We start from the raw sequence: 23821 nt of genomic DNA, 5'->3' as shown, positions 1-23821 counted from the left end.
TATTTAGCAGTCTAGGAAGATGGCATGATAAAGAATCAGTAAGAAGTCACGAGTATCCCACGAAGGGGTGAGAACATCATGGAAAAAGGAACAGCATGGGCTGGATTTGAAGTTCCACTTGAATGTTGGATGGAGTCTGTCTGCAGCAACAAAGGTTGAAGCACAAAGCCTCAAGGTGCTGAATCATCCCAGTAGATGAGGCTAGGATTTGTCCTATATCAGTGGTTCTTAAATTTAAGCATACATCAGAATCGCCTGAAGACATGTGAAAACATAGAATTTCTGATTCAGGATATCTGAGGTGAAGCATAATAATATACTTTACTATCAAGTTCCAAGGTAAAGCTGCTGCTTCTCATCTGGGACCACACTTGAGAACCATTGCCCTAGAGCCACAGGCCAGGCCAGCATGAAGCTCTAAGTGGAGTGGTTCCAACTGTGTGAAATGAAATTCATGTGAAGGTCATTGCAATGACAAAATTCTCTCTGAGATTCTGAATTGCATTTCACAATATTCATAGGTTGATGATCTGCCCAAAATAACCAAACTTGTGGAGAGAGAGTGGGTTTTCCCAGGCTCTTCAGTCCAATGAGCACCATATGTCTTCCCTCTGGGTAGATGACTGACTCCCATCCGCCAGAAACAAAGGTCCAAATATAAAACAAAATAATTTCCGATCCCTCGACTATTATGGACCTCAGCCCCAAGCATGTTTTTTCCCCAGGCATCATTTATTTACCTTCAAGCTTTTTAGATTTTAGAGGCAATCAAGCAAACATATTGCAAATTAATTTAGACTCATATTACTTTTAAGAAATCTAAACTGTGACGTAATCTCATTTTTAAAAAAATCCACCTCTAAAAGAATGAGCATTGAATTTTATACTGTATATGTGTGTGTGTTTGTGTGTATATGAGTATGGGGGAGAGGGTTGCCTTCTTACATTTGTTTCAAGTTTAGAGTGGGAGTTTCTGAGTTTAATGCATACAGTATTAAATTTCATTTCTAAGATATTTACAGAGAAGCAATTCTTTAATAACTGGATCTGATTTTCAACCAATTACATATTTTAGAATAAAAAGGGATTTTAGAAATTATCTAGTTTAGAAATCAGCAGACCTTCTCTGTAAATGGCTAGTGTTTTTGCTTCTGCAGGTGCGATATTGTGATATAATAAGAAATACATATTTTAGTCTTCATTTCCAACTCCTGGCCAGAGCTCCTAATAGCTTTGCATTTCTCTAAGTGATAGGGTGCTAGGAACATCATTTGTTCTAATATTTGGTTTTTGATACTGGTTCCTGACACAGAGCTCCTAAATTCCTTGGAATTTCTTGAGTGACAGGAACAATTTTTTTTTTTTTTCTAATGAGACAACTCTTGGTGGGCTCCTGGATAACTTCTAGTTGGGGGCTGGTCGCCAGAAAGTCCAAGCCATGATTAGAAGCTTGACATTTTCAGCCCCATTTCCCTATCCGCCAGGTAAGGGAGAGGGTCTGGAGACTGAGTTAATAATTGGTCATGCTTACTGATGAAGTCTGCATAAAAATCTGTGACCCGTGGGATTCAGAGAGCTTCTGTGGTGGCTGAAAACATCAAGGTACTGGGTAGATAGTGCATCAAGAGAGGGTATGGAAACTCTGTGCCACTTCCTACATACCTTGCCCTATGCATCTCTTCCATCTGGCTATTTCTGAGCCGTATCGTTTTATAATAAACCAGTAATCTAATAAATAAACTGTTTTCCTAAGTTTTGTAAGCTTTCTAGCAAATTAGAATCTGAGGAGGTAGTCATGGGAATCCCCAGTTTATAACCAGTTAGTTAGCATAGGCAACAACCTGAACTTATGGTTGGTATCAAAGTGGGGGCAGCCTTGTGTGACTGAGGCCTTAACCTGTGGGGTCTGCCCTAACCATACTGTTAGTGTCAGAAATGAGTTAAATTGCAGGACATCCAGTTGATGTCCACAGAGAATTGGGGAATTTCTTGGTGTGTGGGGGAAACTCACACATCTGTGTCAGAAGTATTATGAGTAAAGTGTATTAGAAGAGGAAAAAAGGGGACTTTCTTTTCAGCAGGCCATATGGTCTCTGTTGTAACTATTAAACTTCTGTTTTGGTTGCAAACAGCCACAGACAATACATAAACAAATAAATGTAGCTATATTCTAGTAAAACTTTATTTATAAAAACAGATGGTGGCCCAGACTTGGCTCATGGGTTATAGTGTGCCAACCCCTAATCTGTTTCATAAATTTATCTGTGAGAGAACTGAGGCCTGAAGAGATTAGTGATTGGCCCAGTTCACCCAGCTAGGAAATGGCAGGGCAAAGTCTCATACTCGGGTCTGAATTCCAGTCAAGTATCTGTACCACAGATACACATGGTACAGTAGAGCTGCCCTCTACCCTTTCTATGCATCTGGTCAATTTATACATCAAAGCTTTATTCCTCCAGTTGCTCCTGCTGCCAGCAGGGCCAGGGATTCTCAGTATGTCCTTTGAGCTTTTCTGGTCACATAGTAATAAAAATATCTCATCTCAAATGACCTTTAAAAGGTTCCTGTGCGTGTGAGAATAAAGGGAATGTACTTCTTAAAGGCTGATTTTTTTTTTCATTTTTTTTTGTAGTTTGGTGGGCTAAATCATGACACTATTCTAAAGAGGCCAAGGTTGAAGTTTTGATTCTTAAACTGACACAGAGAAGAGCTGCTCTAAGGCCACAAATGGTGTAGGCCACCAGGCTGAGCATTTTTCAAATGTGTTTTGTGATCTCACAGGGCTCCAAGAGAGAAAAATAGATGATCCAGAGCAAAGTGCTTTCTTGGAAAGAGAAAGATGCAGAATTAATGTTTCTCAGGATTAAAGGCAATTCTTTTTTTTTTTCCTCCATGAAGGCCACATTTTTTTCGTTGTTAATTTTAGGACAAAAACTTCAACCAAATCTTTTTTTTTTTTTTTTTTTTTTTTTTGCATTTTGTGAATGTCACCCTTTTAGGTGATGAGTACACTAGTGAAATACTTTGTATATCCTTTAGCAGTATCTTGAGTGAATTTACATTGAAATTATCCATATTAGCTTTGTCCCGCCTAGTGGAACAGGGCTACGTAATGTTTCATTATGTATCATTTGATCATTTTTTTTTAATTTTGTTATTTAACCATTGTCATGCTGTCCTTGCCGTTTACTCCCTGAATCTGTTAACAAGGCATATTGCACTTATCTTCCAGTTGACTCAGAGAGGACTACTGCCTTTTGGAAAAGTGATGAAGTTAGTTTTAAGAAGTCTCGAGCATTCAAATGTTGTGATCATTTTATTGGTGTTTCAAATCACAGACCTGTCCTATCTTCTTATAAATATATGTTTGAGTTTTTGGATTTGGGAAGAACAGACATTTTCAGGTCCTGTGTGTGTGTGTGTGTGTATTGGAGAGGGAGTTATTATGAGGGTACATATGGTGTAAAGTTACATGTGCAGATATGAAAATCTGGGGCAGTAATGGAGACCTGCCCCTCTCTTGATTTCTCTTTCATGATTTCTTGATCCTCTCACTTCACATCTTTTTGCTGTTCTCTTTTTTCTCTAGTTACCAATTAGTCAGTCTCCTGCCTGGCTATTCTGTTTCAAATTAAGTAAAAGCCAATTTTATTGCCCTTACTAATTAGCATCCCGTTGGTAGAAGCTTTCCTTGTAGGATGCCTAATGTGTCACCAGGAAGCCTTTGAATTGGCCACCTTGGGACAGATACCTGCTTCAGTTTCTATTGGTGGCCCCTCTGCACAAAGAACAGCCTCATGCTGCTTCCCTAAGCAGCATGGTATTATCTAGAAGACAAATACTGGACACTGAATTGCATAACTTCTTAAACTTTGTTGTATTTTTCTATATTTGTTTTATTGTAAAAAAAATTCACTTTTTTTGTTTAAAAGTGTTTTATAATAGGCAAAACTTAAAACGAAAGTCATAATCCATCACCACGTATAATAAATATTAATTTTGCTGATTACTTTTAAATTATTACTTTATACGGTTTCATACTGAGTTGATAAAAATAATGAATGTATAATTTACATATTTCTTGTTTAACACTAAAACATAGTTTCTCTTGTGTATGTAAATACTCTTCCAACAGTGATTATAATTAGCTGTACTATATGTCATAGTATAGATATACAGGATTAATTTCACCAATATTAGACATTTAGGTGGTTTCTTTGCTGCTTGTTTAAATTTGTAAACATTTAAAATGATTTTGTTAAAACAGTTCATAGAAGTAGACTTAACAGTGTCAGAGAAAATGAAGTTTTTAAAGCTTTTAATATGTATTAACAAATTGTTTTTCTAAAAGTTTGCTACAATATTTACTTTCGCCAGCAGTGCATGGGAGCCCGTCTCACGCTTTCACAGCACTGAATGACAGATTCACTATGTTAAAAAGGGTGCTTTTTAAATTCTATCTATTAATAATTATTCATTATATTGATTACTGCTGCAAGAGAGTAGTTGGGAGCTTAGCTATACCTGTGCAGAAACATAAAATACTAGCCTTTCAATAGTTACCATTTAAGCTACTAATCCAATGAATGTCTGTGTCTCTTCTAGCCTTCATACACTGAATTTGACATTAGTGGCAACGTCCTCGCTCTGATCTTCAACCAAGGCATGATCTGGTAGGCCGGCTGTTGGATAATTGGCCACTTTTAGAAAAGCCTCCAAGTTCATTATTTCATAAAGCATTATAACCCAGTGTCAGAGGAGACTGCAGTCTGTGTCTAAGTCAACGTTTGCCTTTGCAGAGTGGATGGTTATGAATAGTTTACATTTTTCTTTTTCATATCTTAAATCTTGGTTCTCAAAGGCATCCACCTGTTTTGCATAGCACTCTTTCCTCCAATGGTGGGAGTGCATGCTCTAGCTGGTAGATAATTTGAAGCCTTCTTATATTTTGTATCCTGCAACACTAGGATCTAACAGTGACGTTAATGATCACATTACTACATATTAAGTGTGAAATAAACTGATGGAAAGTCTCTCTGAGAATCTGATTTTATCTTGCCACTATCAAATATATTTAAAATAAAACTTATAGCTACTTTTAAAAATAGTATCTTACCAAATCCAAAAGTTTATAGAGATGAAACACATGTTTTAGGAAGGTCAAGTTAAAAATGTGATCTTTATTTTGGAACTAGTTTCACAGGGCCATTTGTACACCAGAATCATTTCTTTTGATGTATAAAGGATTGTCATATCTTTTATTAAATGAAAGCATTCTTCCTGTAAACCTTAACAAGTTAAGATGATTTGATACAGTCAAAATCATGTTTTGAGCTTAAAAATCAAATCATAGCATACAATTCATCTGGGGCCATGTGTCTTAGAAATCTGTCATCGTTAACTAAGAGCACTCCAATCTATAAGCACTTGTAATTGAGCTTTTTTATCCCGCCGATACATGTCTAACATAACACTGCATCACTGACCATACCATTGTCCTATGTACAAGTACCAGTAACTAGGTTAAGTTTTTGCACAAGTATCATATATAACTCAAACCTTTCAACCATAGCTGGCCTGAATTACTAAACCTTTGTGAGACTGGACCTCTCGGCAAATATATCTTGCTTCAGCAATATAAAGACTGTAGTCAAGGACCCCATCATCTTGCCACAGGGCCTGTCAAATTCCTGTGCCTCACTAGATCAATCAATATGAAGAAAAGTCTATAAAAAGATTATCTTCTCCATTGTCAGATAAGTTTAAAAATGTAATTCTTGGCTAAATTCTGCAAGTTACAGCTCATGTGTCTAGAGAGTCATGAAGGAGTGAAATGAACCTTTTATTCTCCAAGCAGGGAAGAAAGTCAAGGTGGCCCAACATATGACAGAGAAAGCCATGGGGGCAGATTCTATGGGCTCTGGAATTTTTATTTCCTGGAGAGAATTCTGTTGTCATGGCAGAAAATAGCTAACCTTGCTATTCAAGTAATGAGAGACCACTGTGTTACATCAGTTTTAAAACTCCCTGGCTCTTATAGAGTGCCATAAATCCCTCAGGCCTGGAGGGTACCATTTGTGCAGACATATGTTGCATCTCTCTTTCTTATTCTTTCAGAGTTAAGGCAACAGATCATCCTAGAAATTCATTTTCATTATCAGAAAAGCTGTTGTAATGGCAGTCCTGTAATTTTATAACTCTTTCTATATATCACTATTATTCATATTAACACTCTTAAAAATCTAAAAATATTCCCTAGTTCTCTCATGGGCAGATCCATTATCAAGATCTCTGTAGTATCATTGCACTATCACTTTCTATGTATTAGTCCTTCGGATATTAGTCAAGTCTCATTTCTGATTAGTATGAAGAGGACGTTACTAAGTGATTGTGTTTTTTGAGTATACAAAGGCAGTCAGCCACACATTTTCCAGAGTTCCAGAAACAAAAGAACTGTTATTCACCTTCAGGCCAACCCTTTGTACAAATACTCTTTTCTTAGTTCCCAGGAAGTTGGTGAGGGAGGATGTGGTGTGCCAGGTGCGGGGGTGTGGAGTGTGTGGTAGGCTCTCCTGCACAAGGGCACTCACACATGGTAATCTACTGTTTGTTGAGGCATGAGGATCTGATAACTGAGTTTGGCCATTTTCAACAGAAATCATCAAAAGAGCATGGGGACTTTTTATCAAATTCCATTGGTTTGTGACTGGAGACATTCAATTACAACTTGGGGAGGTTTTAAGTAGTGGAGGTTATTTATACTGATGTTATTAAAATCAAATATTTATAGGTAAAATCCATTTTGTATGAATTGGCTGAAATAATCAGTAAAACTTTATGTCAAACATTTACTTTTTAAATAGCATAGGTTTTTTGAAATCGTATTTAATTGATGAAAACACAAATCATCTCTGTCATAACAGGATGTAGAGGCAGCAGAGAACACACAGTGAGAGAGAAGATGGGTTTGGACATTGCTCCACCACTGTCTCATTGTATACCATCCCCCTGGTCTTGTCACCTTTTACTACCTCATTTTCTCAATTGATCAAGTGTGAATAATTTGCCTGACATATACTATGTCACTGGAGTGATAAGAAGAGCTAAATAAAAGAACCTTTCACTTGCTTTGATCTTCTTGGGAAGAAAGCAGTTTATCAGGCTAAGGTATTACGATGATCTTTCTCTGGCAGATGACAGCATCAAGTCTGGGTAAGGGGCTTAGTGGGCCAAGCTGATTAGTGAGTGAGTCATGAACAAAGGTAGGATGAGCATTAAAGTTCATGTGGTGCTGCGCTGCCAGGCCCTGTCTTTCAGGTTATGGCTCTTGTGTCATTTGTTCAAAATGCCTATGTGACATTTATTTGGAAAATTTGAAATTTATTTATTTACCAATGCATGTACATATAATATGTGTGTGTATGTATATATACACGTATGTGTGTGTGTATACACACACACACACACACATATATATACACACACACACATATACAAACAATGCATGTAATATTTATAGTTACACATGTGACTTTAGGCAGGTCTTGGTCTTGAATTGTGTACAAAATTATGTCTTAGGATAGCCTACGTTGTCCAGCAATGAAACACTAAAATCTTGACGGCTTACAAAAGGAAAAGTTTATTTCTTGTTTATACTACAAATCTAACGTCCATTGGTAGAAGGCTCTGCTCTTATAAGTTACCCTCACTGTGGAGGTTTAGAAAGAGAGAATCAGATCCACCTGGAACACTGCTGGTCAGGGTAGCAGAGGGAGAAGAGAACAAAAAAGTACACAGTGTTCTTAAAATTTCTACCCAGCAGTGAGACACCTCATTTTTATTTCTAATTTATTGGCCAGAACAAATCACATGGACAATCCTGACTTTTAAAAGGGGGAAAGCATCATTATCTAAAAGCATTGCATTCCAAATATTTGCCTTTGGGGATATAATTTGGTGCTTAGTTATTCTGACCACTCTGTTGGGACCGTCACTCAGTCACTTGCTCATGTTTTGGGAGTTCCAGGTTCTTTCATGCTGTCTTGTAACCAGGACACCCCGTGTTGTTCCAAAGTCTATCCTCTCATTAAAAAAATTAATTAAGTTTATATCTTAGGTAAATTTTAGGTTCACAGAAAAATTTGAGTGGAAAGTACAGACAGCTCGCATGTATCACCTGCTCCCACATGCACGGCCTCCCCACTATCATCATTGCTCACCACAGGGGTGCATTTGTTGCAGCGGATTAACCTACTTGAACACAGCATTATCACCCAAACTTCATACCATTCATTCATCCATTTATTTATGTATGTATGTATGTATGTATGTATGTATGTATGTATGTATGTATTCTTACGGTGACATTGGTTAATGGAATCCAATAAGTTTCAGCTATACACTTTTAACAGTAAGGCATATATATATATTTACACTGTGTTTACCTCCCATAGTTAGATTTCTTTCTGTCACCACATATTTGACCCCATTTACCCCCGTCACCTCTGGTAACCACTAGTCTACAGTCCATGTTCATGAGTCTCTGTTTGTTTGTCCTGTTCATTTGTTGCTTTTAGTTTTATATCCCACATATAAGTGATATCATATGATTTTCAACTTTTCCTGTCTGGCTTATTTAGTTTAGCATGATTAGTTCATGCCATTTAAAAAAATAATTTAACTTTCCACAAAGTCTCTGGTTAACTCAGTATGCTAACATACCATTCAGATCTGTTGTGTGGACTCCTATCAATAAGATAACCCAAACTGTGGCGAGATTCCATTTTTCAATAAAATAGTATAATGTTGGGTTGCACAAGCTGAATTATAGCAGACACTAATTTCTTTAACTTAACTCCCCCACTCACAATAGTAAGCCAAATTTACTTTGGATTGGTTAAAACAACAATTTTACTTATCCAGGAAATATAAAATGGTAAACCTAACTAGGAATGCTGAGGGCTTTATTATAATTTGAACAGTCAAAAAGATATGATATACTTAAACTTCTAAAATAAATAACTTCTAAAACCTCTTTTTGGTTTTAGACTAATTAATTGTCATTAATATAGTTTTGTGGTGTTAATGGATTTTTTCATCAAAGAAAAATTAAAGTTTATTTTGTTGAAATAACCAATAAATTCATCAAGTAAAAGTGACCTCACTTACATGGTTCCTATTTGAAAGTGGTATTTTAAAACATATTTTAAAAATCAGCTATACATTGCAGTGGGTTTTAGGGCAAACAAAAGTAATAAAGTAAACAGCTAAACTAAATTAAATGGATGTGTTGAATTTTCATCTTGAAACCGTATAAAGCTTTTTATAGGATAGCAACAAAATATTATTAGACATAAATACATCATTCTCATCAACTCTGAACATTCTAGCAGCCACAAATGAAAAATACTTCAGAAAAAGAAAACCATTTTAATTTTTTCTCTTTTATTAAACAAAAATTAATTAGCCATGACAAAAGTAATTAATCTGAATGTACAGTTTATTTGAACAGAATATGTAGTTTTAAGGGTCGATTATATAAAAGTTATTTTTTGTATGTATGAATCAATGATATGAGTATTAGAGGAAATTAAGTTTATTTTAGAAGTAGAAAACAAGAAAAACAAATGTAATATGTATATTGTTTACTCTGTTGTAGTTTAAATTTGCTAATGATAGCAGATGATTAGTGATCTGCATCTTTCTATGATGGAATTATTTCTCACAATAATGAGGGAAATGGTAAAATGGGTACAGAAGATGGAAATAGTTGAGTCAAATTTGTTTATAAAAAGGGTTTGTATAGTTGAAAGTGGCAATATGTTTTCTGCCTTTGGCAAATAAGCAGGATGTGAAATAAACAGGTGCTGTGTGACCTTGTTATGGAGTGAAGACTCCAATTGAACAGAGTTCTGTTTTCCTTTCTAGGATGGGCTCTTTCTTTGCTCCCAGCCTCCCAGGCATCAATATCCTTCGACTCCACACATCCATGTACTTCCAGTGCTGGGCTGTGATGTGTTGCAACGTTCCTGAGGCCAGAGTCTTCAAAGCTTCCAGATCGAATAATTTCTACCTGGGCATGCTCTTGCTCATCCTCTTCCTGTCCACCATGCCTGTCCTGTACATGATCGTATCCCTCCCTCCATCTTTTGATTGTGGCCCCTTCAGGTTCTTGTCTTTGAAATTTTATTTGGGTATAGTTTTCTTTCAGGCATGAAGATAGGAATGGCCAAAGTGTGAATTATTTTCGTTTTTTTCAAACAATGGCATTTTGGTATGTGAGAATGAGATCCTTTGGATGTTCAGGCTCATTATGTGACATAGAGGCTCTTAGGCAAGTTTCATCTATTTTTCTCATAAAAGGGAAAATAACTGCTCCAGGCTCTGCCTAAGTAAATTATGGACGATGAGTCTGAGCTATTTCTATATAAGGCCATAGCAAAGGGCTAGCCTGGATGAAATGTTTCCTGATGGTAGGCTTTCGCATGCAGATATTTGAAGCTATTGCTATGTCTCATGTGGACCACTACATTGAAAAAAATAAATAAATAAAAATAAATAAATATAGTAGATTATTCTCCATACTACCTGGGACATAGACTCATCATTAAAAACGGTCACACAATTTATAATCCAAAATGCTACATGCCAGTAAAAAATTAAAGCTATTTCTCACATATATTCTCCCTAAATAGCAAGGATAAATCACTCAAGTCAATAATGTTACGAAATCTCTCCTATTCAAGTTGAAAATGTACTTTCTACAGTTCTCTATGACAGAATTCTCTCTTTGACACTTATCAAGAAAGTAAAGACCCCAGGATATGGAGAATTGAGATTTCATTTCTTAAAGAGTCTTAAAAACGAATCTATCATAAGTCTCCCCCCAAACGTCTGCATGTCAAGTCATTGGGCAGCATGCATTCGAGTTATTTTTTCTTTTCAGTGTAGAAAATGTGACTGTGAAAAGCCATGTAAATGAGAACCATGATGCAATAATGGCCACATATAATTTCCCCATCATGCTGTCAGACCCAAGTTATTAAAGTCAAAAGGTTTGTTGCCCATTGACTTAAGTATAAAAGAGGAATTTTCACTCTAATAATAGTCTGGGTTATTATTGCTTTACTGGAAAAGAAAGCAAGAAAATTTAAAGCTAGCTGATAGGACAAAAACTACTGGAGTTTTGTCAATTCGGGAAACGGATATTGACAAATCTTGTTCATTCTCTGCCCTACCCCAATCCAGTGGGCTGAAATAAATAATGCAGACAGTGACATCTGGAGACTAAATATGAAATTGCATTCTCGAAGGAGAGATTGGTCTTAATAACTCCTTGATAAGTCTCAGAGTATTCAGTTCAAGAGATAAGCCATTCAAAGACTTCAGTTAACTGCAAATTACCCACACAACTAAATATACAAGATAAGTGTGCTTACAACTTTTTATTAGAAGTTAATACTTTTCAGAAAAATATATCAAAGTGACTTAGCTGTCTACATGGGAGACCCCACAATGTCAATATGGAGCTGGGTGGTGGTTACACAGGTACATTTCTATTAAAAATTTCATTGAGCTAGGTATGTACAATGACTACAGTTTCAGGCTTTGAGGCCTAACTTTTCTACTTTTCTTTATATCACACTTAGTTACTATGATTGTAATGGGAAAGAAATCATTTGTTTCTAAAGCATAATATCTTATTTTGACCAACTGTTTCCTAATTGGCAAACTTAGGCAAAATTACTACATTTACATCACTATTTTAAGATTAAGGAAATTTAAATATTTTCAGTAGAGAAGTAGGGGAGGGGCTCTCTCTATCCTATTTAGTCTATTTTTCCTGTCAGCAAAAGAATGTATACTTGATTTGTTTGGACTGAAAGGTTAAAAGGGTTTTTCTACCCTAGAGGTGAGAAAGCTATGTTAATAGGAGCCTCATGACTTACCATCCATAGGGCCCCTGAGTTTGTGGTGGTTTGCCCAGCCTGCTTAGTAAAGGGTGTCTGACCCTGCCCAGGTGGGCAGATGATTGGAAAACATGCATTTAAGGTAGATTAATGGAGACATCATAGTGATAGCCAGTTGCTCCCTGATACAGATATGTTTTCCGGTAAGGTGGCTGCAACACCTTAGGAGACCCATTCTGCAAAGCAATTTGATAAGACATTCTACCTTGTTCTGGTTTCGTAAGATCTGGCTAGGGAGGGTGAATTTCTTATAAAATTATTTTAATATACTATTAAGTGGATTTTCTTTAAACAGCACAACAATTTAAAAATTATTTCTTTGGTCCAGGTAAAGAAAATTCTAATCATTTTACCATATTTCCTGTTATTCAATGTTTCTCTACCAGCTCTCTCACTAATAATTCTGAACAATTTCTAGTTTTCTAGGTTCTCACACACTTCTCTACTAACATTATGGTAATTACATTTTTTATGCATTTTCATCTTACTGCAAAGGCAATATGTGTTTGTCCTAGAAAATCTGGAAATTATAGAAACATTTTCACATGAAAATAAACACTACCATAACCCCCAAAGCCCTGAAATAACAACTCTCAATATTTTGGCATTTTATAGTTTGGTTTTCTTTTCATGCAGATTTTTAAAAAAATAACTGAGATCATACAATATGTTCAGGTTTATATTATATTGTGACACTGCTATTACATAATTTATTTGCAATTACACTCTATGTTTCTATTTTTTTAATAATGTAGTGACTTCTAGAGGTGGGAAATACTTTCATCTCTTTGAGTCACAGCATCTCAGAACACAGCAAAGTGTTGACTAATAATTTGAATTAACAAGTGATTAATGACTGCTTATTGTGTGCTAAGCACTAGATGAGATGTAGGGTTAATCTGGGCTTAGATTCTGGTCCTGTGGCACTTTCAGTCTGACTGGAAAGACAAGCCTACTCATAGACTGTTTTAACCTAGGAAGGATGAAGCTATGCCCTTAGGGAAACCATAGGTTAAGTGAAGTAGCATTTCATTTGACTGTATAGTCACAGCAGACTAGAAAGGACTTCTGGGAATATTGTGAAGTGGCACATGTTGGCTAATCTGTCAAAAAAAGGAATTGCCAGGGATTTTTAATTAGTTCTATAGTTCGTGTATAATTAAAGATATCTAGACTCTTGATAAGAGACATGATCTGGAAAAGACACCCAAAAATCCCCATAGGTGCCTATAACTTTGCATTTGGGACACACTGGGATGCAAAGAAGACCTTTGTAGGTAGGGATTGTTTTCGCAAAATTCCAGTCCCCTCGTTCTAAAAACATCAGCTACAGCTGAACAAGCTGGAGAAGGGAGGGTAGATTGTCTTCTCTCCTGTGATCCGACCTACTTTGGCTGTATTCTGTGTGGCAGTGGGTGAGGGTGGGGCGGGGGGAGGTGAGGATGATCAGTTAGGATGTATGAAGAAGAAACTTTAGTGGAATAGTCAATATAATCTTAAATTGTCTGTAAACGTCATTCCCCCTTATGTATCATAGATCTTGCTAATTAGTATGTAGATTTATAATTTGTGAAGCAAAATTCATACCTCTGTAGTCCAGCAACTCCTGACGGGGTACTTGGAGTCACTCTCACCTCAGTCTGTTGAAAGATATTATCAGTTAGTTCAGGGGGGGGGGGGAAATGATCTGGAACTTGTGGGTCATGTTCATTTAATACATAAAACTTGGTGATAAACAACTTAGTATCTTTTCTGAAAATCATATCTTTTCATAGTAAAATCAGTATACATAACTATAAAAAATAATTCAGCCTGATGGATATTACTTTATAATTTGAACATTATATACTAAGTTAAGACCTCTGCTTTCATTTTTCTAGTTTATAGGGGCTGATTCTTGTCTTAATGGTTTGAGAACAAACCCATTTAGGACCTTTGCTTTCAAGGCTTATTTTTTTTCTCTTCCTATTTTATTTTCTTAGCAGTGGAACTGAGCTGGTACATTTTAAGACCTGTCCAGAAGACATACTGAGAGAGAAAGGAGTCATCATTCAGTGTGGTTACCTATTAATAGCTCTGATGAAAGAGGTCTGGTGGAAAATGAGATAGAAGCTATTTCTTGGAAAGATATATTGGATTATTTGTGGATTTGATTCCGTTAAGCTATTTCTCAGGCTCCTTTCCAAGGCTAATTTAAAAAATTGAGTGCGCTATTTATTTACCCCCAAAAGAGTGTTCTTCGAGGGCAGCTAGAGGAGGGTTAGACTGATAAGCCATTTATAAAACATATTTCAATCAAAAATCTTAGAAATATAGCTTACGTTTTTTCCCCTAATTTTGTGGTGAATTTCCTACCTAGTTTGATGATGTGTTTATGATGGGATAACATTTCTCACATTTTATCCATATGTTGACAATATGAAGTCAAAGTATCAGAAGTTGTAGCAAAACATCAGATTCTTAACCTGAGAAAACACTTAGTGTTTGAAAAAGATTTCTAGTTTTCTTGCTGTAACCACGGTTTTCCATATGTTTTAAATAAACTTCTTTTTTTTCCACCCCCCAGTGGCAAAAATAGGATGTTTGAAGTCATTGGAGAAACACTGGAGCATGATTTCCCAAGCTGGATGGCAAAGATCTTGAGACAGCTTTCTAACCCCGGACTGGTCATTGCCGTGGTTTTGGTTATGGTGTATGTGCTATCCCTCTTCACTGAAAGAGCCTTTGTTATGTTCTTCCTGACTCTTTTTAAGTTTCAGCTTTTTCAGCTCTCACTCTCTCCAAGGGTTACTCTGTAACCTAACCAGGTTCAGTGCTGATTACATGGTAGCGAGAGGCTGAAATTCATTAGCCGTATTCTGATCTTATTGGATGTAATTCACAGCCATCTGCGTCTGTCTTTGCCTGTCTAGGATTATAAGATTTGTTCCCAAGTAACCAAAATAATTATCAGTAAGTAGCTAAAGCAAGGGAAACATAACTACTAAATCCAATGAGCGCTTTGAGCTTTCCCTCGCCCCTGGCCCCCACTTCTTGTTCCATAAAGCAGATGGCTATGAACACATGGAAATGATGAACATCTAAGTTAATATTTCCCTTGGGGGCCCTAGGGACTATATTTTAGGGCTCAGGTCTTAAGGGGTCTTAAAAATCATCCTGACCTTGTTCCCATAAGTTCATCAGTAACTGTGTGTCCATAGTAGTAGAATCAGAGGACCAGAAGAGTCTTAGAAAGTTCACTTAGTCTATCCCTTTAAAGTAAGAAGTGATTTTCAAAGGGGAGCTTAAGAAGGGGCTTTTGTCCCCATGTTATTTTCACTGGCTTCTGATTCTTGGCTGCTGCAGATAAACATATTCTAAGTAAAAATATATGCTTACTAGAGAAGAGCTACAAAAAGGGCCCTAGACCTCCCTCTCCTTCCCCAAGACCGAGACTGTCCTAAGTAGAAAATCTGGAACCGCCTCTTCTGCCAGTTGAGGAGGACAGATATAAAACCACCCTTAGGGGCACTTTAGAAACAAAGGTGATGCAAAAGGTTAGGTTTGCTTAAATAAAAATAAAACTGGGGCATCGCGGAGAGAACTCCCAATCTTTTGATGTAAATGAGCTGGGTCTGGGCCAAGCCCCCGCCATGATCTTTTGCAATGGTCGCTGTCATGAGCCACATCAGCAAAGGCAGGTATTGTAGTCTTCAAATTTATAAATTAAGAAATGGACTTAGAGGGGTGATTTTCCCTAGGTGAGAATATAGCAAAATAGTATTAGTAAAACTTTGACAGTAAATGCAGCATTCACCCCTTTATACCATGACACCTTCTTTGCAGGAGAGCTAATAGCCTGTAGGGATAATTAAATAGTATAACAGATTACTATTATATATTACAGAACCTTGATCATGGGGCAGCATTTAGAATCAGACAGTAAATCTCTGGTACAGATGCATTAGGAAATGCAGCATGTTTTACCAGATGGCCCTTAAAGACTCGCATTCTCTGTGCTTTTATGATATAGCAGCTTCTGAGAGCATGTTAAGAGTGACTTTTAAATGCCTAGGCCCTTCAGTAGTACAAATGAGATCTTGTTTAAAAAAGGAAACACAAAACAATATCAGATTTTATGACTATATTCTGAACTTATTGAGAGACATTTATTTTTAAGCAAAGGAACAACATTGTACTAATACTGTTAATTAAAGATTTAATAAACCATCGTGGGATTGTGGCTGCCTTTGTTCCAGGCACTATCGACATAGTAACTCATTTAATTTCCACATTAAGAAGTTGGCCTCACAGATATATTATTGATAGCACAGGGAAGATCTGACCCAAATCAAATGGCTAATAGTGAATTCAAATTCACATCTTCTTATTTTTCACCTTTAATTCCCCCCTACTCATTTGCAGTACCACACCCCGAGTTCAGAATGAGTAGGAATGTTCAGAAGGGCTGGAAGCCGCTTGTCAGGGATGGTCTACAACCAGGATGGGCCCACTTTTCTTAAAGGACCAGAGGCAAAAATGAGAATATTATGTTAGTACTTATATGATCATTTCAAAGTATAAAAACTATTCTAAGTTCATGGGCCCCACAAAACAAGCCGAAAGTCAGGTTTGCCGACTCCCGATGTAGACTGTCGAGGGGAAGAATGACAGGGTAAAAGGTCAAATAGATGTACTGCAGAGTTGACTTTGGTTCTGAGGTTCTGATTTAAAACCCAAGTTCCAGTTCATCACTGATTTAATTTTTCAAATCCTGAGGTCTCATCTTCCACTTTATGGAACCTATACAGTTGGCTTGGTTTTTTATTACCTTTAATTAGAGAATGTTACATGTTACAGGCATTTTGAATTTCCCTAATGGCCCATATTACATCAGCTTAGATGGCTTTTGATAACTGAGTAGAGCTTAGGTTAGTTCTCTGCAGGCAGTTTTATTTCTTTAGAGACTAAAAAATGATTTACAAGGAATATTCATTTAAGGTGCATCACCAGGCAGGAAAAAAAAGTGTTGGATAAATAGAGAATTTCAGAACTGCAGATAACTTGTAAGGTCTTTGAGTTCATCCTCCAAACCCAGGCATTTTTCTAAGAAAATCCTCATCACACACACACACACACACACACACACACACACACACACACACATTAATTGAGCACCTACTTCATGCCAGATACTGTACCAGATGCTTTCGTGTATGTAATTTCATTCAAACTCCTGCCACTCATATAAGAGCTAAACAAACCCAGCTAAACCATGTCAATAATTCTGTTGCTAGCAGCAGATGGCTCATAAAGGATATAATCTGGCATGTTAGTGAGTAGAGGAAATGTGTTCAGTATCTAGTTATTTGCAAGAAAGAGCAGTGCCAGTTACCTTTTTTTTAACTGTATATTTTCTTTCTTTGTTTATTTGTTTTGCTTTAAGTGAAGATGAGCATATTGGCTTTTGCAGAAATGTTTGGCTGGAATTTGCTCTTTCTAGAAATGTAAATGTCACTTAAAAGCTAAGAATATTCCTTTATAAACCATTTTCATTTTGAAGAAGGGAGAAATGCAAACAATACATCCTATGGAAAAAATTCATGTTAATTAACTATGGCTATGAATAGGATTATATTCTTAGTTGTCAACGCCAAAAGAGGGAATTTAAGGCAGAAAGTTAGTTTCCTTTTTATTCGACACATTCCCTAAGCTTCAGTAGATATTCCATTCTCTTGGATGCCATTGGCATCAATTTAAAATGTTAATTTTAATTATAATTTAAACTGATGTTAATATATTTCCAAGAAGAAGTTAAACTTAGGCAATGGGGTGTACAGAGCCCCTGGCTGTGGAGGCAGAGCCTTGGGGCCCAGTCTCTCAGGTCTGCGCCTAGTCACTGTATAACTGAGTTGCTTCTTTACCTCTCTATATCCAACTGAATCTTCTATCTACAAATTGAGGGGTTTCGAGCAGAAAACATCTTAAAGTCTACTCCAGGGCCACTATTCATTCAATGCTTTAGTTAATATGAGTTTAAGATGAATCTTGAACTGAAAAATACCATAAATTTTATTATTTCTTTACATTTAGTTTGACCATCTATTATCTTAACGCTACTGCAAAAGGCCAGAAGGCAGCAAACCTGGATCTAAAAAAGAAGATGAAACAGGTATGATACAGTGTATTTCATAGAAATATTTTCTTTATTAATGTTAAGTAGTTGCAAACACCAGGGAATCTCATGTTCTTCTGTGCTTTCTTCATGGTGTAGCAAGCTTTGGAGAACAAACTGCGAAACAAGAAAATGGCAGCTGCACGAGCAGGTTGGAGATATGTTTATGTTTGCAGTTTTTTCCCCTACAAACAGTATGCTCTTCTTTTTTATTTTTCTCCAAATGAGGCATTTGATGCAGACTGGCATTATGACCCTAAGCAAATCATTCCACATTGCTACTGTTGAACTCTTTAGCCCTTCTCAGGCATCATGTCCAGAGGCTTGGATTGTTTTCCAGTGAGAGAAAGAAAAGACAACCCAAAAAATCAGGAATATAAGCTTAGCAGTTGTGATAGAAAAGTGATCTTCCAAATCAATGGAAGATTTAAAAAAAAAAAATCCATGTAGTCATATACAAATAGCAGATACAAATGCGGACTCTCCTGCCCATTTTAACCATTTTTATACTTAAAAGGATACACTGAGGAGATCCCATGAGGGTCCTCTGAGCTCACCACTGTTGGTGGTCAAAGCCTTTCTGATTTATTAACTTTTCTTTCTTTCTAATCTCATTAATTTTTAAAATATTAGAATCAGGAATATTTCTAGTTGCCAAAATTACTGCTATGCTTTGCATTCCATGTGAAAAGTGATGCCTAAGAAGTTCATTGAAAATCTTTTTTCATTTTTCCCTCCTTCTTAACTTAAAAATTCTCTATGTTCATGTGGCTTTTTCCCCCTCTCAGTAAGTAATAGTTAATAATAATAATAATAATAATAATAAATAAACTCAAATCAAATTAGTTTAAGTAGAAAAGAAATCTGTTAGTCCTCACAAACGAACAGGAGAGTGGTATGTTTTGGGTGGAATCTTTAGGATTTTCTATATAAATATTATGTCACCTACAAACAGAGACAATTTTAATTCTTTTCTGATTTGGATGCCTTTTAATTCCTTTTCTATCCTAAGTGCTCTGGCTAGGACTCCCAGTACTATGCTAAGTAAAAGAGATGAGAGTGGGAACCCTTGTCTTATTCCTGATCTGAGAGGAAAAGCTTTCAACTTTTCACATTGAATATAACATTAGCAGTGGACTTGTCATATAGGGCTTTTATTATGTGAGGTATGTTCCATCCATACCTAATTTGTTGAGAGTTTTTATCATGAAAGGATGTTAAATTTTGTTAAATGCTTTCTCTGCATCTGTGGAGATAATCATATAATTTTTAACCTTCATTTTGTTAATGTGGTGTATCACATTTATTGATTTGCAATATTTATTTATCAATGTGTTTAGCCATCTTTGTATCCCAGAAATAAATCCCACTTGATCGTGGTGTATGATCCTTTTAATTTACTGTTGGGTTCAGCTTGCTTATATTTGCTTACATCTATATTCATCAGGGATATTGGCTTGTAATTTCCTTTGTTGTAGTATCCTTGTCTGGCTTTGGTATCAGGGTAATGCTGGCCTTGAAGAAAGAGTTTGGACGTTTTAGCTTCCTTTTCAGTGTTTTTGAGAAGGATCAGTATTAATTCCTCTTTAGATGTTTGGTAGAATTTACCAGTGAAGCCATCTGGTCCTGGACTTTTCTTTGTTGGCAAGTTTTTGATTCAATCTCCTTATTAATAATTGATCTGTTCAGATTTTCTATATCTTGATGATAATTCAGTCTTGGTAGGTTGTATGATTCTTGGAATTTATTCATTTTTTTCTAGGTTACCTTGTTTGTTGGCATATAGTTCACAGTAGTTTCTTATGATCATTAGTATTTCTGTGTTATCAATTACAATGTCTTGTCTTCATTTTAAAATTTTATTTATTAGTCTTCCCTCTTTTTTTTTAGTCTAGGTAAAGGTTTGCCAATTTTGTTTACATTTTCAAAAACACTCCTTTTAGTTTTTTTTTTTTTTTTTTGGATCATGTGTGGGTGTGGCATTTCACAACTCTCTTTACTGCTATTTTATTTTATTTATTTCTTATCTTTTATCAGGAGGCACTTTCAGTCTTTACTTATTTTCAGTCTGCTCTTTTTATTTTCTTCCTTCTACTAACTTGGATTTAGTATGTCCTATTTTCTAGTTCCTTGTATAAAGTTAAGTTGTTTATTTGAGATTTTTCTTTTTTTATAATATAGGTATTTATTATTATAAATTCTCTCTTAGAACTTTTTTTGGTACATTCATAAGTTTTAGTATATTGTGTTTCGATTTTTATTTGTCTAAAGGTATTTCTCCTCCTCCTCCTGCTTCTCCTTCTCCTTTTTCTTTTATTTCTTCCTTTACACATTGCTTATTCAGGAGTATGTTGTTTCATCTCCACATATTTGTGAACTTTTTAATTTTCCTCTTATACTTGATTTCCAGTTTCATACTATTATGGTTGGAAAAGATACTTGATATGTTTTCGAACTTCTTAAATTGATTAAGACTTGTTTTGTAGCCTAACATATGATTTACCCTAGAGAATGTTTCATGTGTGTTTGAGAAGAATATACATTCTGCCGTTGAATGAAATGTCTATATGTGTCTGTTAAGTCAATTTGGTTTAATTCTAATGTTTCCTTATTAATATTCTGTGTGGGTGATCTATCCATTGTGAAAGTGGGGTGTTGAAGTCCCCTACTCCATTATATTACTGTCCATTTCTGCCTTCAGATGTTAATATTTGCTTTATGTATTTATATAAATATAAAAACATTCCTATATCCTCTTGATGAAGTATAACTATCTCTTGTTATAGTTTTTGGCTTAAAATCTATTTTGTCTGATATAAGTATAGCTACCTCTGCTTTTGTTTTTTGTTTGCATAGAATATCTTTTTCCATCTTCCCTTTTAGTCTATGTTTAAAGCTGAAGTGAGTGTCTTGAAAGCACCAAATAGTTGGAAGCATGTATGTCACATGCATCTGCAGTGCTTCTATATTTGTACTATATTTGCATTGACTATAACTTAATATTATCCAATTAGTGTTTAGAATGGTGAGTGAAAAGTTCTGATTTATTGCCCTGAATTCTAGTTAAGGTTTATTGCTCTCCTTATTGTTTAAAATAATGATACAATGCCATAGTGTGCTATTTGACATTTTTCCATAATTTGTCCTGAATAATACGTATAACCTTTGTGAAGGCAGAGACTGTATCTTCTTCATAGTTGTTAATTCATGAGTTAATACAGAACTTTATACATAATAGCCACTCAATAAATATCTACTAAATATCTGCTGGACAATGAAATTTTTTTTTTAAATAAGAAATTATTTTATTGGAAATACTCAAAAGGAATAAATTTCTATATTAATTACATATGCAGTAATAAATAAATATTACAAAAAGAACACAACTTTTATTCTTTAGAATTGGTAAGGATTTTGTGAAATAAAAAGTAGAATATATTTTGAATATAAAAACTTAATGTAGAGCACAGTTGGAAAATACAGATATCAGGGTATCTCATTCAGAACAATTAAGCACACTAAAAGCAAGATTTTTATTTGCTTCTTTATCTTCTTTTGTTCATTCATTCATTCATTCATTTTGAACAGCTGCAGCTGCTGGTGGCCAGTAACTTTCACAGATATGCTGGGAGCTCAGAAGTACTCCTCACCTTGCTGTTTTAAAACAATGACTCATGTGAAGACCCAGAGAACAAGCATTTATGGAGTTGCTGTTTCCCCATTCTAACCTTGATGGATCATCAAAGTCATACTGGTCAATAAGTCGTCACCAGGCCTAGTTACACAAGAAGAGTTCCACCTTATCCAAATTAAGGATTTGTTTCCCTAACTTCATTTTCTCCCCACACCCATTTTCTTGACATTTTTCTCTTAATGAACTGAGTTTAAAAGAGGGTGTGATTCATCCATACAGGTTTCTGGTTTACTGAATAGGTTAATTTAAAAACCTTTTGCTCATTATGAACTTTCAATTTATATACTTTTTCTACCTCGTTTTCTTGGCATGGGAGCAGGACTACTTTGCCCTCTTTTTTTCCAAGTTGAGAAATATCTTCATAAAGTATTCATTGTAAGCATTCATTACCTCACTTTTTGAAACCAACATCCTGTTTTTTCTTTTTTTCTACCTGTCTCTTCATCCGTGACCCCAACAAATAAATGCCCAAGGTCTTTTTATTTGCTGCTGAATTTAGTATGAAATAAGATGGGTTTTTTTTTTTTTTTTTTTCAGAAGAAATATCCTAAGTGAATTAGGAGCCTGATCAGCATAGAGTTGAAGGTCTCCGTCTTTGGGGATGTACATGGGTCTTAGACAAACTGACTTTATGAAGCTTTTTTAAAAAAATGACACCGTAAGTGATTGCTATTTCATCATAGTCTGATTACTTGACCTCCAATGATTACATGTTCTGAGTTTAGATTCCATATTCTATAATTTTTGTTTGCTTGCTTTTTGTTAAGTTAGGAAAACACACCCTTTCTTTTGGTGTGTGTTTGGTGGTGGGGGGGACTTCAGTTCATAGATGTGTTTAAGCATTAATATTTATTTAAAGTTTAAATTGACTTTGAATAGTAACAATTAATGCCTTTAGCCAGCCTCATTATGTGTCTTCAGTTACATCTAAGTCATAGTGTCCTTTTCCAGAGGTAAGCCAATTTGCTTGCCATTCCCTGAAAATGACTTGCTGCTTTTTCCTGACTTGTCTTTGAGTTTCTCATTCTTTTCAATCTTCTACTGGCCATGGAATGATTACCCTGTTTCACTGACAATCCACGTGCTATGCACTTTCATCATACTAAATTTAAGACTTACGTTCTCTGGTCAAATTTTCCAGATTAGCCTTCATTCCCAATTGTATCGCTGCCTTGATAGTCTTTATTATTTTATTGACTTCCTTGTGATTTTTAATCATTCTTTTTTTTTTCTTGTATGCATGGATTATTTTTCCTATCCAGATTTTAAGCTTTTTATGAGCAAGAATCATCTCTTCTAACTCTTTCGTATGCCTAGTATAGTGCTGTGCACAGGTAGGCACTGATAAATGCTTATTAAGTAAATTGAATCAATTTAACTTACAGCAGTTGCACTGTGAAACAAAGATTTCTGTTATCTGCATGAACATATTACTATGATGTAAAAAATGGAATTATCTGTCGATATGCTGACTTTATTGTCCCATTTGATTATAATGAAGATGAGTAAATAAAGCTAGTGCTTATTTCTACTTGGATCATTTCTGTACTGTGTAGTATAAGATTAGAGAATTCATTTATATGTGTTGCCAAATTTACAATGTGAATTACACTCCCTTGCTTTTGATCTACTTTATAAGAAAGATGATGATGAGAGATGACACATTGTCCCCTGAGGACTTCATCTCCTAAAGGCAATGTACTTTTTGAACAAATGCTCATGGTATATGTATTCAGACATGATACGCTAAGTTTTGGTCTTCTTATACATTAAAAATAAGTTGGATTTTTATTGCACATAAATACCAACCTGATTTAAGTTAAGCATTTTTTGAAATTTTAACTCTCAGTTTTCAGAGAACTACTGAAAATATTCCCAGACAGAACGAAATCTAACTAGGGGCAGTAAACACACAATACAATATAAATGTGCCTTACTGTTAAATTGAACCCTTGAAACTTACTGGATTTCATTAACCAATGTCACCATAATTAATAATAATAA

At 35.5% G+C, this 23821-nt stretch overlaps 1 protein-coding gene across 3 annotated transcripts in view; it reads left to right on the top strand.

Moving 5' to 3' along the window:
- The window catches only part of TMC1 (transmembrane channel like 1), a 202054-nt gene extending 179709 nt beyond the window's left edge, over window positions 1-22345 (top strand). For 2 of the 3 annotated variants that reach the window (XM_036239376.1, XM_036239375.1), the window contains 6 exons: window positions 4606-4673; window positions 9928-10167; window positions 14536-14661; window positions 18042-18120; window positions 18223-18274; window positions 21712-22345. In XM_036239376.1, the coding sequence (XP_036095269.1) occupies window positions 4606-4673; window positions 9928-10167; window positions 14536-14661; window positions 18042-18120; window positions 18223-18274; window positions 21712-21734 (588 nt within the window). In that variant the 3' untranslated portion in view covers window positions 21735-22345. The remainder of the gene's footprint in view (window positions 1-4605; window positions 4674-9927; window positions 10168-14535; window positions 14662-18041; window positions 18121-18222; window positions 18275-21711) is intronic. The other variant, XM_036239377.1, reaches the window with a different exon arrangement.
- Window positions 22346-23821: the final 1476 nt, after the last annotated feature.

Source organism: Rousettus aegyptiacus, unplaced genomic scaffold, assembly GCF_014176215.1.
Source record: "Rousettus aegyptiacus isolate mRouAeg1 unplaced genomic scaffold, mRouAeg1.p scaffold_m13_p_3, whole genome shotgun sequence".
In the NCBI taxonomy this organism is placed as follows: domain Eukaryota; kingdom Metazoa; phylum Chordata; class Mammalia; order Chiroptera; family Pteropodidae; genus Rousettus; species Rousettus aegyptiacus.
Note: the sequence above shows the minus strand (reverse complement) of the source record. Positions and strands in the feature narration are given on the sequence as shown.